This window comes from Macaca fascicularis, chromosome 4 (assembly GCF_037993035.2).
Source record: "Macaca fascicularis isolate 582-1 chromosome 4, T2T-MFA8v1.1".
Lineage (NCBI taxonomy): Eukaryota > Metazoa > Chordata > Mammalia > Primates > Cercopithecidae > Macaca > Macaca fascicularis.
The window spans coordinates 40,591,478-40,606,938 of NC_088378.1; the positions used below are offsets into that span (position 1 = coordinate 40,591,478).

The window sequence follows — 15,461 nt, forward strand, 5'->3', positions numbered from 1 at the left end:
CGCCTCTACTAAATATATAAAAATTAGCTGGGCATGGTGGCGGATGCCTGTAATTCCATCTACTCAGGAGGCTGAGGCAGGAGAATCACTTGAACCTGGAAGGCGAAGGTTGCAGTGAGCCGAGATCGCACCATTGCACTCCAGCCTGGGCAACAAGAGTGAAACTCCGTCTCAAAAAAAAACAAAAAACAAAACCAGCAAGGGCTTTTACGGGTGTTTAGCATGATCACATAACAATCTAAGGGTCTCACAGGCCAGTGTACAGTAACCTCCTGGAACATTTGACAGGTAAAAACTATCATCCAAAGTGCTTTAATGATGCCTTTGATCCCAGCGCCAAGCCTATGACAATGTGATCACACAGCTACAATGAGGTCTGAATCATCATTACATTCTGATGCCTTCATTATGGAGAGCCTACTGTGATAAATAAAAAATGGCTTAAGGAAGAAACTTAGCATGCCAGGGTATGCCCATCGTTTCACAGTAATGCAATACTAATCTTCAGTAATCATGACAAGAATTATAACAAACACTTGGTGCTTATGCTGTGTCAAGCACTGCTCTAAGAACTTCAGTATTAACTCATTTAAGCCCTGTGACGGTATTACCAATATCCCATTTTAAAAAGGAAGACACTGAGGAAGAGAATGCTTACATGACAGGCCCAAGATCCCACAGGTACCAAGTGGTGGAGCTGAGATTGGAACCCAGGCAGCCAGACTCCAGAGACCTTGCACAAAATAGTAGGTTACAATTACCCCTAAATAATTAGTGTTAGGTTTGAGCTTCAAACCTCACAGCCTCACACATGCTCAGTTTCCGAATAATCTTAAAGAGGAATCAAAGATACTCTTTTCTAGGGATCAGTCCCATCCAACATCCCCTGCTGACCTTTTCATTTTGGCCTTGGACTTCACAGTTAGAAACACACTAGCTGCAAAGAGGAGAAAATGAAAAGAAATCATACTGCCAAAGGTAAGCCCTCCCAGAACAAGCTTCAAATCACAAAAGATGGCACAAAACCTCAGGAGCAGGCATGAACGCAACTCAGAAGTGCCTGTAAGCTCGGTGTGGTGGCTCATGCCTATAATTTCAGCACTTTTGGAGGCTGAGGCAGGAGGATTGCTTGTGTCCAGGAGTTTGAAACCTGCCTGGGCAACATAGAGAAAACTCATCTCTACAAAAAATAAAATTAGCCAGGCATGGTGGCATGCACCCATAGTCTCAGGTACTTGGCAGGCTAATGTAGGAGAATTGCTTGAGACCAGGAGGTCAAGGATGTAGTGAGTCATGACTGCACCACTGCATTCCAACTTGGGCGACAGAGCAAGGCCCTGTCTCGAAAACAAAAACCAGAAATGTCTGTACACATTTCAGTGTGTAGTGCCAGAGATGATAATTTTAGGTGATAATCAAAGCACAAGTTGAATAATCCTGCTAAGAAAAAAATGCACAGTAAAAACCGCAGAGGTTACCAGCTGGGCCTTGGGCACAGCGGCATGCGGTGAGAAAGAAGAGAGGTGAAAGAAAGAAAGATTAGCCTGAAGGGTATTAGCATCTGGTCACACGGAAGGGAGAAGGTCGTACTTGGGTCAACTATTTATAGACAGAAGAAACAAGCCCCAGCCTCCAGAGCCAGGGACCTGGTGATGACAGGTCAGGAGTCACTAGAAAGATCTCCGGGAAAAATGTATAATTTTCTACGAAAGACTTAAATATCTACCCCAATTTAACCTTTCCTAGTTTTAAGGGGCAGGATGGAGAGGAAGGCAGTGTGAGAGCTAAGCAAAGTCGAAAACAAGAAAGTTGAATGGTCTTTTGTCTCACTGCACATATTCATACAGAAATGTGCATACATGTGGCCACTGAATATATGTGTGCATATTTAGCTATTCAATTGTACTCAGACCTGTATTCACATCTGTATTTCCTTCAAAAAAAGTCCTGGGGCAAAAATAAGAGATAACTTGAGTAAACTCACTAGATTTAGGGCAATTGCCATTCTGATTTTCCATGTGGTTTCCATAAGCAAGGTGCGCACACTTGACACCACCCACCACAACGGTCAAATGGAAGGAATACAATAGGAAAGGCTCTGAATCAGTAGTTCTCAGCACTGACTGCACACCAGACCATCTGGGGAGTTTTAAAAACACTGCCACCTGACTCCCATCCTGCAAGATCCTCAGATAATTACCTTGGATGCCACCTGGGCATCCTGATATTTAAATGGTCCCCAGGTGATTTTAAATCACTGCCAAGATTGAGAGCCAATGATGTGAATCAGTGATACTCCAGCACATGGGCCCAATGATCATTTCAACAACATAACCTTAGGGTCAAGAAGTGACCCATATTTAAATGAATCCACCAGGCCTGTGGTGAAGGCTGTCACTGGACTAATTTGGAACATGAATAGAAACCAGTCCAGCTGGAATGCAAGAAGTAAGTAACCAGGTCCTGGCTGGTGTGCCTGCCACCCCAAAGACTTGGGTCAGGAGCTTCTGAGAACCAGAAGCCCAGATTTGAATCTTGAGAAGCAGCCAAAAGTTTTGCTACAGGAACACATCTTACAGTCAATTATTATGCACATTATTGCAACCAAGCAAGCTTCATGATGAGGGGTGGAGGTGCTAAACGAAGGGCTCCTTTCTAGAATTTCATCTTGACAGTTAAACTGATCCTAGAGAACTTCTTTTCTACATTCAACAGTGTTGGAGAAATAAGTTTTATACTCAGAGGTTATGCCATAGTGAAGGACATTTCTCTTTACCAGAAAGCCAACTCCAAAAAGAAAGCTTTCGTAGGATTTAATTTTAAAAGTTACAGAAGGAGAAATTTTAAGATACCCCAAATCTCAATACGCTAAACTTAAAGATATATCATTTATTAACAGTGCCTATGAGGTGCAGCTCACATATGCCAAGTGCACTGCTCCCAGCCTCCTCCCTGCATTGTTTTACACCCTGTGCTCATCTGTACCATCTGGTCAGGTGTGTCAATCCTCCTTGGCACTTTCTCATGATTCTTTTTTCCACAACTATTCCTAAAGGAGCATCAAGGATGAAGAACTGTTGAATGCAGTTATTCTGTCAAATACTACATATTACTCTTCAAATCAAAATTCAAAGTGGGGCCGGGAGTGGTGGCTCACACCTGTAATTCCAGCACTTTAGGAGGCTGAGTTGGGCAGATCACTTGAGTTCAGGAGTTCGAGACCAGCCTGGCCAACATGGCAAAACGCTGCCTCTACTAAAAATCTAAAAATTAACCAGGCATGGTGGTGGGCGCATGTAGTTCCACCTAGTCGGGAGGCTGAGGCAAGAGAATCATTTGAACCTGGGAGGCGCAGATTGCTGTGAGCCAAGATTGTGCCACTGCACTCCAGCCTGGGCAACAGAGCGAGACTCTGTCTCAAAAAATATATTTACAAAAAAAATTTCACAGTGGTTCCTAATAAGAAAATCTTATAGATCTTTTTCAACAGGCTATTTCTCAAATTAAAAAGATACTAAGGAAAATAATTACTGAAGAGAAAATCCAAATGCCATTTAAATATGTCAACCATAACTCAGAGTTTTACAAGAGCTAAGATAGTAAAGAGGTAGACAGTATCACTGCTAGAAAACTAGACAAACACTAAAACTGAATTTTATAAAAAAAGAATAAGCCTAAATACCATTAACATTTAGCCTATGGAACCTTAGACCATGAGGAAGTGATGAAACGTCCAATGATAGACTATCAAGGCTTTACAAAGCACTGTATCTGAGAACTGGTAAGTATTCAGTTTGACAATACAAAATGTGCCAATAAGGAATTAATCAGGGTAATAAACAAGGTATATGACCAACATGTCTAGCTTTCTAACAACAAAACAAGTTATTTCCAAGTTGCAGAAAGCCATATCTCAAGGGATTAGAAGACAGACTATTAAGGAGGAAGAGAGAACTTGAATTGGCAAGGACTATGCTATATAATGGCACTTCCGTCCATAATCAACTTCAGAATGTATACTCCACAGGAAATAAGAGATACCATGGATCTTCAAGCCAGCAATGGTGTGTTAAAATTAAAAAAATAAATAAATAAAAAATAAAAGAAATACTATGGGGAAAAAAGAATGAGGGAGAATAAAGATATGAGAGCCAAATACAAACTCCATATTATACCTGGGCTCTGGGATCAACACTACCTCCAGGCTTTCTTAATTCATGTGAGCATGGGTTAGCATTAAAAAGGCACTATTTTACTTTGAGGTGATTACATTGCTTTACTCAAAGAAGTTGGTGGAATGGCTAAAGTTTTAAAAACAAACAAAACTAACAATGCTAAGTATGAGTGAGGATGCAGGGCAACCAGAACTCACATACGCTGATTGTAAGAATGTAAAACCATTGAGACGCTCTGGAAAAGTTTGTCCATTTCTTATAAAGTTAAACATACAGTTACATGAATCAGTAATCCTACTCCTAGGTATTTACTGAGGATAAATGAAAACTACGCTCACACAAAAACCTGTAGGTAAGTGTTTACAGCAGCATTATTCATAATTGCCAAAACCTGGGAACAACTCAAATGTTCTTCGATAAACCATCTATGATACATCCATACAATGGCAAACTACTTCATCAAGAAAAAGGAAGGGACTACTAATATGCACAACAGTGTGCCTGAATCTCAAAACCATGATGCCAGGTGAAAAATTCAGACTCAAAAGGTTACGAAATGTGGGGCCGGGTACGGTGGCTCACACCTCTAATCCCAGCACTTCGGGATACCGAGGCTGGTGGATCACCTTTGATCAAGAGTTCAAGACCAGCCTGATGGGGTTTCATAGAAACCCCTTCTCTACCAAAAATACAAAATTAGCCGGGTGTGGTGGCGCATGCCTGTAATCCCAGCTATTTGGGAGGCTGAGGCAGGAGAATCGCTTGAACCCGGGAGGCAGAGGAGGTTCCTGTGAGCCGAGATCGTGCCATTGCACTCCAGCCTGGGCAACAATAGTAAAACTCCGTCTCAAAAAAAAAAAAAAGGTTACACAATGTATGATTCCACTTTTATGACATTCTGGAAAAGGCAAAACTAGGAAGATGGTAAACAGATCAGTGGTTGCCAGGGGTTAGGTGTAGGAAGAGAATCTCACTACAAAGGTGCAGCATTAGGGAATTTGGGTTGGAGGCAGAGGACTCTTTGGGATCATGTTAACAGTGGTGCTTACATTACTCTATACATTCAATAAGAACTAAAAAAACAAAAGAAAATGAGTAATTTTTGTACACAAATTTTTTATTTATTATTTATTTACTGAGACGGAGTCTTGCTCTGTCGCCCAGGCTGGAATGTGGTGCTACTATCTCAGCTCACTGTAACCTCGCCTCCCGGGTTCAAGCAATTCTCCTGCCTCAGCCTCCTGAGTAGTTCGGATTACAGGCATATGCCACCACACCTGGCCAATTTTTGTATTTTCAGTAGAGACAGGGCTTTGCCATGTTGCCCAGGCTGGTCTTAAACTCCTGAGCTCAAGTGATCTACCTGCCTCAGCCTCCCAAAAGTGCTGGGATTACAGGTGTAAGCCACCGCACCTGGACTGTATGCAAATTTTTAAATAAATTTTTAAAAATCCCTCTGCCTATTCAAGGATTTGTAATTTTTCCTTTCACCAGCAAGCTTTATGGGAGGGTCTATTAAATTGGCTACCTTTCCTTCCCAAACTGTTTATCTAATAATCACTTATAATCTGATGTAGCCCCAACTCTTCCACCAACAACTGAAATTCCTCTTCTGGGGTTGGTCAGTGACTACTAGTAACCAAATGCACAGCTTTTTATAAAATGTCTTCATCAGTCTTTGAATCCCTTACCTCTCCATCCTTCTCAGCAGGTGTGACATTGCTCAGCTGTGCTTTTCCATCTGTCTGCTTTGCTGGTTCTTCCTCCTCCCACGCTTTACACGTCATCTCACCCTTCCGTGGTTTTTCTGAGCTCTCCTCACTCCCAAACCTTCAGTCATTATTCCTTTACGGAGTGAATCCCAGAGTGCTGACCTCTATTTTTCTCTTTTAGTCCTATACTTCCAGTTGCCTTTTGAACATTTCCACTTACAGATCTCTCTTATACCACACATTTTCATATCTAAAGCAGAGGGTTTTTCTTCCTGTTTCTCCCACCAAAACCTGATTCTGCTGGACACAGTGGCGCATGCCTGTAGTCTCAGCTATTCGGGCAGTTGAGCCAGGAAGATCACTTGAGCTCAGGAGTTCAAGTCCAGCCTGGGCAACATAGCAAGACCTGCCCCCTTCCCCCACCTCTTTGGGATAAAAAACAAAACAGGTCCTCCTCATATTTTCCAATAAGTCAATAAACCAAACTCAAACTTGGAAGTCTCATATGTCACCTTTTTACATGCAATCCTTTGACACATGCCCCTGCAGAACCTTAGTCGTCTCTTCCTATTGCCATGCTAACGACTGCCTGGATTTCTGCTGGAATCTCAAAGTTGGTGTGTATGTCACTGAACTCTTCTTCAGTCCATCCTCAAGTCTACATTGCTACTTTGAAATGAGGACCGGCTGAGTAGACCTAGCCCTTCATTGATCTCCAGAGATCTGGCTAATCTGGCTAGGCAGATGTTTCTCATGCATTCTCATCCCTGCAGATGCATCCTTCCTAAAGCAGTAAAAGAAAAAAAAAAAAAAAAAATCAATGGAAGAGAATGACTTTCCCAGAGGCAGGAATTTTGCTTTCATCAGCTAAAGGCACAGCTGAGCTCTTGTTAGAACTTGCAATCAAGATTTCAAGATTCATGGGTACAGAACTACCTGACTATGCCTTCTTTAATCAATATTCTTTATTCTCAAGAATCCTCACTTCCCCCCACTACCCCACCCCAGAAAAATGTAATAACCTCTCAGTTTGGCCTTCAGCCCTTCCACAATTTGGCTTCAGTGAACAGTCATTCCTAACTGATCTAGGACTTTCTTTGAGCTTTACACGTGTCAATATGACCAAAACTTTGCTCTTTTTCACATCTGCACCTTTGTTTTTCTCCCTTTCCTCCATCCAATTTTATATCCCACTTACCCACTTTTAAAAGTTTATTTTTTTATTTTTTAAAACAAATTTTTTAAATTTTATTTTTGTGAGTAAATAGTAGGTATATTTATGTGGTACATGAAATGTTTTGATACAGGCATGCAATGTGAAATAATTACATCATGGAGAATGGGGTATCCATCCCCTCAAGCATTTATCCTTTGTGTTACAAACAATCCAGTTACACTCTTAGTTATTTTTAAAAGTACAATTAAGTCACTGACTATAATCACCCTGCTGTGCTATCAAATTGTAGGTCTTACTCCTTCTTTTTGTTTTTTTGAGACGCGGTCTCGCTCTGTCGCCCAGGCTGGAGTACAGTGGTGCAATCTCGGCTCACTGCAACCTCCACCTCCCGGGTTCAAGTGATTCTTCTGCCTCAGCCTCCCAAAGAGCTGGAACTATAGGCGTGCGCCACCACAGGCTAATTTTTTATTTTTAGTAGAGATGGGGTTTTACCACATTGCCCAGGCTGGTCTCAAACTCCTGGCCTCATGTGATCCGCCTGCCTCAGCCTCCCAAAGTGCTGGGATTATAGGCGTGAGCAACTGCTTCTGGCCTTTTTTAAAAAACAAAACAAAACAAAAAAACCCATTAACCATGCCCACCTTCCTGCCACCTCTCACTCCCCACCCCCTCTACCCTTCTCAGTCTCTGGTAACCATCCTTTTACTCTCTATGTCCATGAGTTCAATTGTTTTTATTTTTAGACCCGACAAATGAGTGAGAAGATACAATGTTTGTCTTTCTGTGCCTGGCTTATTTCACTTAACATAAAGATCTCCAGTTCTACCACTTTTTAAAATTTAACTTCAGTGCTGTATCCGGTATGTTCTTCCTGCTGACCATAGCCGGAAGTGATTTCTCCTTCACTGAACTCTCATAATCTACAACTGTTTGTTGGTGAATTTTATCTTCCTTACTAAATTCAAGGATCATTTGTTCAACAGCCTTCTAACCACCATAATGCTGAATATACAGAAGGCACACATTTCTTATTCTAAGCCTCAATATTTTCAATTCTTACATCAATATGAGGCCTGAGTTTTTAAAAACAATTCTTCCAAATGATTATTTCTCATGCATTGGGAAGCAAAGATGTTAGAATTTTTTTTAGAGAAAATGCCAGTGTAAATAAACTGTGTAAAAATATTTCACACACGCCTATCAATATCACATAAATGCATGCTCCTGAGCACAACTGCCTAGTCTAATAATGTTTCCCCCTACTTAGCAAGATGTAAAGGTAACAGCCATATAGGATGGGAGAAAAGCTATCTAGCTACGCAAATGAAGCATCTCTTTCAAACGGGACAAGCTTAATACCAAATTGTCATCTGAGCCCCTATTGGTAGATATTTAATGTAGACCCTTAGAGTTAAGTGACACTTACAGGGTCACTTTTTCATATGGAAAAGTTCATGAAAGGATGGTCACAAAAGAGGCCATGTTCATCACACACGTTGCTAAAGTGGACAAAAAGCCCAGTTCCAGATTCTAAGTCATGACCCACTTCCCAAAATATCAACAGAATTGACAGGTTATTGGTATTAACTTATTCCTTTGTGCATCAGAGTTTCCTGAATTAATCAAAAGCAGCTTTAAATTTGCTTTTAGTTCAGGAGGTTTTTAAAACAGGCTATCAGACTAGGAATTAGTGCTGTACACTCGCTTTCCACAGCTCTTGAACATGAACATAAAATTAAATACACAAAGCTTGGATTGAGGCAGTTTTGTGAATATCACACGAGGTAGGTCGACTACTCAAAAAAGCCTGAAAAAGGACTTGACATCCTCTAGTGGTGATGTCTTAAACTTGTTTCCAAGGCAATTTTTTTTCCCCAGCTCTTGCTTAACTTTGGCTGTTGGCAAGAAAAATCTATTGGAAGAACTTTTCATCCTTAAAAAAAATAAACGTTTTCACCGCAAGGAATGTGATTTGACTAACTCTGAGAAGAAGATAAATATATACCCACAGAAATATAGTTTTTAAATGTTGGATTTATATAATAGCTTTTGATACGCTTAAGAATGGTCTCATTTCATAGGCTGCACGCCACCACTGTCAATTCATCTTTGATACACACACACACACACACACACACACAAACACACACATAATTCTGAACACATTACAGGTATCATTTTTATAATAACCTGATATTCTAACCTAAAGTGCCCTAAAATTACACCAGTCTTTGTACAGAAACACAAAACCTAAGAGCTATTTAAGAGTGGACTCGCCAGGCGCGGTGGCTCACGCCTGTAATCCCAGCACTTTGGGAGGCCGAGACGGGCGGATCACGAGGTCAGGAGATCGAGACCATCCTGGCTAACACGGTGAAACCCCGTCTCCACTAAAAAAAATACAAAAAAATTAGCCGAGCGTGGTGGCGGGCGCCTGTAGTCCCAGCTACTCGGGAGGATGAGGCAGGAGAATGGCGTGAACCTGGGAAGCGGAGCTTGCAGTGAGCCGAAATCACGCCACTGCACTCCAGCCTGGGCGACAAAGCGAGACCCTGTCTCAAAAAAAAGAAAAAAAAAGAGTGGACTCTACCTCATAATAATGAGATCTAAAAAAATTAAAATTAATCCCTCAAGAAACGTTGCCATTTAAGGTGGCAATTTTCAACTCTTGATGGTAATACAGGTTTCTCTGTCCACCGCCACCCACCCACCCCCCATTTCCATACACGCTTCTGATCGTTTAAAAAAATGAGACTTGCAGTATTTGGATGTGTATAATGTGAAATATGTTCACCAGAATAAAGTGCTAAATTAAAGTCTCATATTCAGACATAGGTCGTGTGTTTTAAATACATGGAATAACTTAAGTTGTTGAAATTCAAACAATCCCCCTTGTTCTCTCAAAATAACTATCACCTAGATTCAAAAAAAATACATTTACACCTTCCTTCTTTCTTTGGCACCTGCTGACACAAATGCTTCTGAACACTAAAAACATTAATAGTAATCTTGGGGTAGAAAAATAGGAAAGAGATGTGAGGCCAGAATTAAGTTTTCAGTGAAATTATAAAGTATAATTATTCAAGACCATATATAAAATGTGTCCTTTGGAAATTTAAGTTCTTAGGCAAAAGTGTGGAAGAAATGTTTTCTATGAAGGAGATAACAACCAATTTAATTCCCTTTTTAATAAAAGAAAATATTACACTGACAGGCACATGGTTGATCTGTATATTAATTGTTGGAAGCACGGCCTATTCCTTAACATGTTCAGGCACTGAATATGCTACAGTTTGTAGTTAGTTCACTTACGTCTGAACAAGTTGTTCATGTGCAGATTCTAGAAAGTATTTTTGAGCACAAATTGACACTTAGCTCGCTAGAACAATGCTGTTTCACACGCAGTTACTGGGTCAGGGTTAGGCACCAAATCATGCCGTATATTTACAAAAGAGGACGCTGCTCTCCCGAGGCCCTCACTTGGGGAAGCCCCGTCCCAGCGTCTAGCTCATCAAATTCCCGAAAGCAATTACAAAAGCATCTCTTCTCCACCCCAAACCAAAATAACGATCTACCAATCTTGCAAACACATTAAGACAAACTCCCTACAGGAAGGAGCATGACTTAAAAATAAACAAGTTCAAGGTACTTTGTCAGTCTTAACCTCATGTATCTTGGCTGAAGGGATTAAATCATAAGACGTTGGGTACCCAACCTCTTCCTAGCAATAGCAGATACATAATTTGCAAATACTGTTTCAGAGCTCTCTGGACCTTTCACGTTAAAATAAGCATCCTCGACGGTGGGGAGACAGTGATTCTTACATTTAGGAAACAATTGCTTCCGATTGGGAGTGTACGGAAGTGGAAAACAGCTTGCAATTGGAGAGCCTAAGAATTGAATTTCTTTTTAAACTAAGAAACTGCCTCACCGTCCCCATCCCCAAGTGTAGGAGGATACAGAAACAGCTTACTGGCCAAGAATAGAAGAGGGAACCAGTGGGGAGGGACGGATTTGCAAGATAGCCTCTGGAGAAAAAAAACCACGAGGGAGAAAAATCGGCTTCATACTATGGAGAGATGGGCGGGGGTGGGAAGCCTTGCTGCTGGTCTTGGGGACGTGATCCCCTGTCCCCAAGTGTGCCCCTGGAGGTTGTGGGGGAAGAATATCCTCAACACAGAGGCCTGACCACCAAATCCTGGGCTGCAGAGCCAACAATCCTCCTTTGGGCTCCTGAACAGACTGAAAACAAAAAACTCTCTACGAACTCTGACAAGTCAACGAATGTCTGATCCCGTCAAGCCCACACTCGCAACCCCCCACCATGCTGCACTGGGCCCCGGCCCTCCCGAGCTCGGTCCCCTCGGACGAGGGTCGTCGCCACTGCGAGCACCGGGTTGGGGGGCGGGCCGCTCACCCCGCGGTCCTGCCCCACACCGACCCCGCCGAGGAGCCCCCGGCACCGGGGGCGACCAGGCAAGGCGGGAGGAGGTGCCCAGAAACTGCTCGTCCTGCCAATCGCACCTGGCCGACGACTCTCTGGCCGCTGGTTTGGTCTGCGGGATACGATTTCCCATTCAACTGAATTAGACCAGAGCCCGCGGCGGGGAGGGCAGCGGCCGGGGTCTCTCCGTTTCCCCACCACGCCCGCGAACCCCGGCTCGCCTCCACCTGTTGCGGGAAGTCGCGGTGGAGCGCCCGAGGGCGGCCGGAACCCCGGCGGGGGAGAGCCGGACGGCCGAGGCGCGGCGGCGAAGGGCGGGGGAACGCGCGCTCGGAGCCCGGGTGCGCGGCGCGCAGGGCCGGTTGTTCCGGGCTGCGGCCGCGCGGGCGGGGAGGGGGCTACCGGCGCCGGGTGATTTCGGTGCCAGCCCGCTGGCCCCGCTCGCCGTCCCCTGCCCGCGCGCACGGGACCCCCACTATCCCCGCTGCGCGGTCACCTGTTTCGCTCCGTATTGCGCCGTCGCCGCCCCTGTGGCCGTCGCCACCAGCTCCTAGCTCCGCCATGGTGCTCCGATGACGCGCCCGGAGAGCCGCTCCGCCCTTTCCTCGGCTTGGCTCCCGCCGGCCCCCGCCTCCTGGGCCAGCGGCCCAGACAGGTGAGCGCAGTCTGGGGACGGCGGAGGGCGGGGGCACAGAGCGCGGCAGTCGGCTGCGGCCTGGGCCCAGCGCGCCCCCTCGCGGGCAGGTGCGGCGTGGCAGCCGCTCCGACCGCCGCGGCCGAGTCTTGTCTGGAAGAGCGGCGGGCGGAACCAGCACCTCTGCCCGGAGCTTCCGGTCGCCGCGGCGGACCCGCTGAGGACTCCCGGAGATATGGAGCGGGGTTGGCGAGGCTTGGTGGCGCCTCCTGGAGTCTGGGACGAGCGGCGGTCCGAGGAGCAGCCCAGGTGGGGCAAGGGTACGGAGACGCTATTCCCCTCCGAACTCTGAAGCAGCCAGGTCACTGTCCGCTCCGCGAGGGCTGGAGTTCACGGTGACAGCCAGCAGAGCATCTGATGCCACGTAGAGAGACGAAGTACATGGGTCGGATTCCACGCTGGGAGCCGGCCTGGATCTGCGCTTTAGGAAGCCACTGCGGACCACCCTATCTTGTCGCCAGGTCTTCGCATCTGATGAGCCTCACGGCACACAAGTTAGAGAGGTTGTGCCGGCTGAGGTGTCTTTTCTTTTTCTTGGTTTCCCATTAGTAAACGACCTTGTGACTTCTGGCTTACTTAGGAAGACCAGAAAAAAAAGACAATAGGTAACTAATTTTTTTTTTTTTTTAAAGAAACAGATTATTGGCCGAGGAAAAAACAATTTCGCCCTAAAGGATAAGCAACAAAATACTGAGGGGGGAAAAAAGCCTACACAAATGGAAACATACGGAAGAAAATCAAGGAGCGACCAGTTCCGCATGGTTACACTAAAATGCACTCCCACACTCTGGCTTGGCTGAAGATAACCAGCAAGCTCTGAACAGTTTAAAACCCTTCCAAGGACTGTGGCAGCACTGGACACCCAAGAGAGTCTGAGAACAGTATTGGATTCTTGCTAGGGTTACAATTTTCACTATCTTTGCGTGCAAAACTTGCCACTCTGAGCCCAGCGAACTATTTTTATTTGGTTTACTTACTGGCTTTCTGGGTGACTAGGTAGAGATTTAACTAAAGAACACTTCTATGGTCTGTGATGATGAATTTTCCTGTAGTGCCATTTCTATAATGGAATAGGCAAACTGACCATTTAGAATGTGATATTCCTAAATCACATTCAAATCAGTCTTATCAGAGACTTCTAATAAATACAAATAAAGCACCAGGTGGCTAGAGGTAGTTTTTGACCTCAGCTTGGGCCTCAGCAAAGATTTTTTTTTAACTACATGAAAACATCAGAGTTTGAGACACTTTTCTTTGAGCATGAGAAATACTCTCTTAGCTGAATTTAGAGAGTTGAACTATCCGAAGAACCCCGGAGAAGGAAGGTGATTTATTTTCAACCTTCTGATTTACCACCGACTTAAATCAACCAATGGGTTGTTTCTTTGACCAAAAAAAAAAAAAAAAAAAAAAAAAAAGTCAAGACTTGTGATGTTTGTTTTGTTTTGTTTAGTTTGGTGTGTGCTTACTCATTGTCCCTTTCTTTTGATAGCCTATATTTGTCTGCCACAAGTTAAACAAAAATAAATAAGGAACACACCAAAATCCTGGATACAAAATCCTGTATAGACAGTGTGTTCCAAACCTAAGGAGGTGTCTGCAACGGGGTAGGCTGCTGAGTGACTCTGCGGAGAACGGATGACATCTGTTAAATGTCAAACACCATCACAATGTACTTCAACTTGTACTTTACTTGGAACATGGAAGCCATCTGTCTGGAGCTCCCACATCCATTTCAAATCTTCAGGGTTCCCCATTCCAGGGGAGGAGCTGAACCTCCTGACACCATCCACTCCCCTCCTGCCTCCTTCAAACATCATCCCTTTTTTCTCCCCAATCCCTAAATGTTTGTGCACCCAGGGGCTCTACCCCAATAAACACAGCTAAGACTCTTTGATTCTGAAAATATCTTCCTTTAACTTCCCACCCTCCAGAATCTATTGTCTTATGTTTTGTTCACCAAAGGTAATAAAAATAAATGTGGATTTTGGTGCCATTATTTTTCAAAAAAAAAGCTATATATTAAGTTTTTCATGCCTACGTATACAAATCAAATCCTTATTTTTAAATCCATCATTCCCCTAGACTTTCTGCCCCTAGAGTTTCTACAGCACTTGATCCTCTAATCACCTTGCTCTTGGTCTACCATTGGCTTGGTTTTTCTCATTCCTCTGTAGCAGTCCTTTCGTCTTTGTTGACTCAGATTCTTCCTCCCTTCTAATCCCCCGGTATTTTTACTATCCCCAAATTGTAAGCCACAACCTTTTTATCTTTACTGTCTCTCACAGCCCTCATTTGCTATTACTTCCATCCTGGATCCTGGTGACTCCCAAATCCTGAATATATACCCTTAATCTCACTCCTGACTTCCACTAACACATTCTGAATGGTCCCTGCACAATTCTATCAAGATACCCTGCCATTAATTTAATATGTTCCAAACCAGATTAATTTTGCAATATATAACCAGTTTACACAGACCCCTCCCTTGCTCAAAAACCCTTAATAGACTCCCCGTTCCTATATAACTAAATATTAACTCCGCCTCCTCACCATCACCACCACCACCCCCTAACTGGGCCCTGAGCTCTCTACTACCCATTTCCACTTTTCACCTCTGTAACTCATATTTCTAGCCAATGGAGTTGTTCATTCTCCAGAATACCTTCCAAATCCCTGCTTTCTAGCCTTTGTTCTTGAAGCCGCTCTGCCCAAAGTGACTTCCTTCATCCTGACATATTTAATAATACTTTACCTCTGAGGCCCAGGTTAAGGTTTACTTCCTCCATGAAGCCTGTTCTTCTTGCCCTGGCTCCCAGCATGCCTGTCCTTTGGACCTGGCCAGGGCTTCCTGGGCTTGGTACTTGGCCAGCTGTTAAAATAGACTAGGCATGAGTTATTGCAAATTTGCCTCCTCAATCTGATGCACATTTTTGGTAGTAGGCACTTTGTACTCTACTTCTCTATAGGGTGTCCATAAAGTCTAGAACTATCAGTTATTTTATTTGCTCACAAGTTGCGGATGTTCTTGATGACATCATGTGCACCGCCTGCATTCTGAACTTGGTAGGCATGGTATATATCTTTTGTGTTGCTGCCGTGCCTCACACACAGTGGACATTCAAATGGGTTAATAATAATTCCTCAATGCCCAACTTTTTTATGTGGTGGCCTAGGGATGAATGAAACCAAGTATCCAATGACAGGAGAAAGAGATCAAAATGCAGTTAAAAGGAAACATTAGATCTACTTCTCCCAG

General features: G+C 43.9%; 1 protein-coding gene across 7 annotated transcripts in view; it reads right to left on the reverse strand.

The window, feature by feature from the left end:
* Positions 1-12,091, reverse strand: part of MAP7 (microtubule associated protein 7) — a 209,718-nt gene extending 197,627 nt beyond the window's left edge. For all 7 annotated transcript variants that reach the window (XM_005551937.5, XM_015448711.4, XM_005551933.5 and 4 more), the window contains exon 1: positions 12,005-12,091. In XM_005551937.5, coding sequence (XP_005551994.3) covers positions 12,005-12,071 — 67 coding nt within the window. In that variant the 5' untranslated portion in view covers positions 12,072-12,091. The remainder of the gene's footprint in view (positions 1-12,004) is intronic.
* Positions 12,092-15,461: the final 3,370 nt, after the last annotated feature.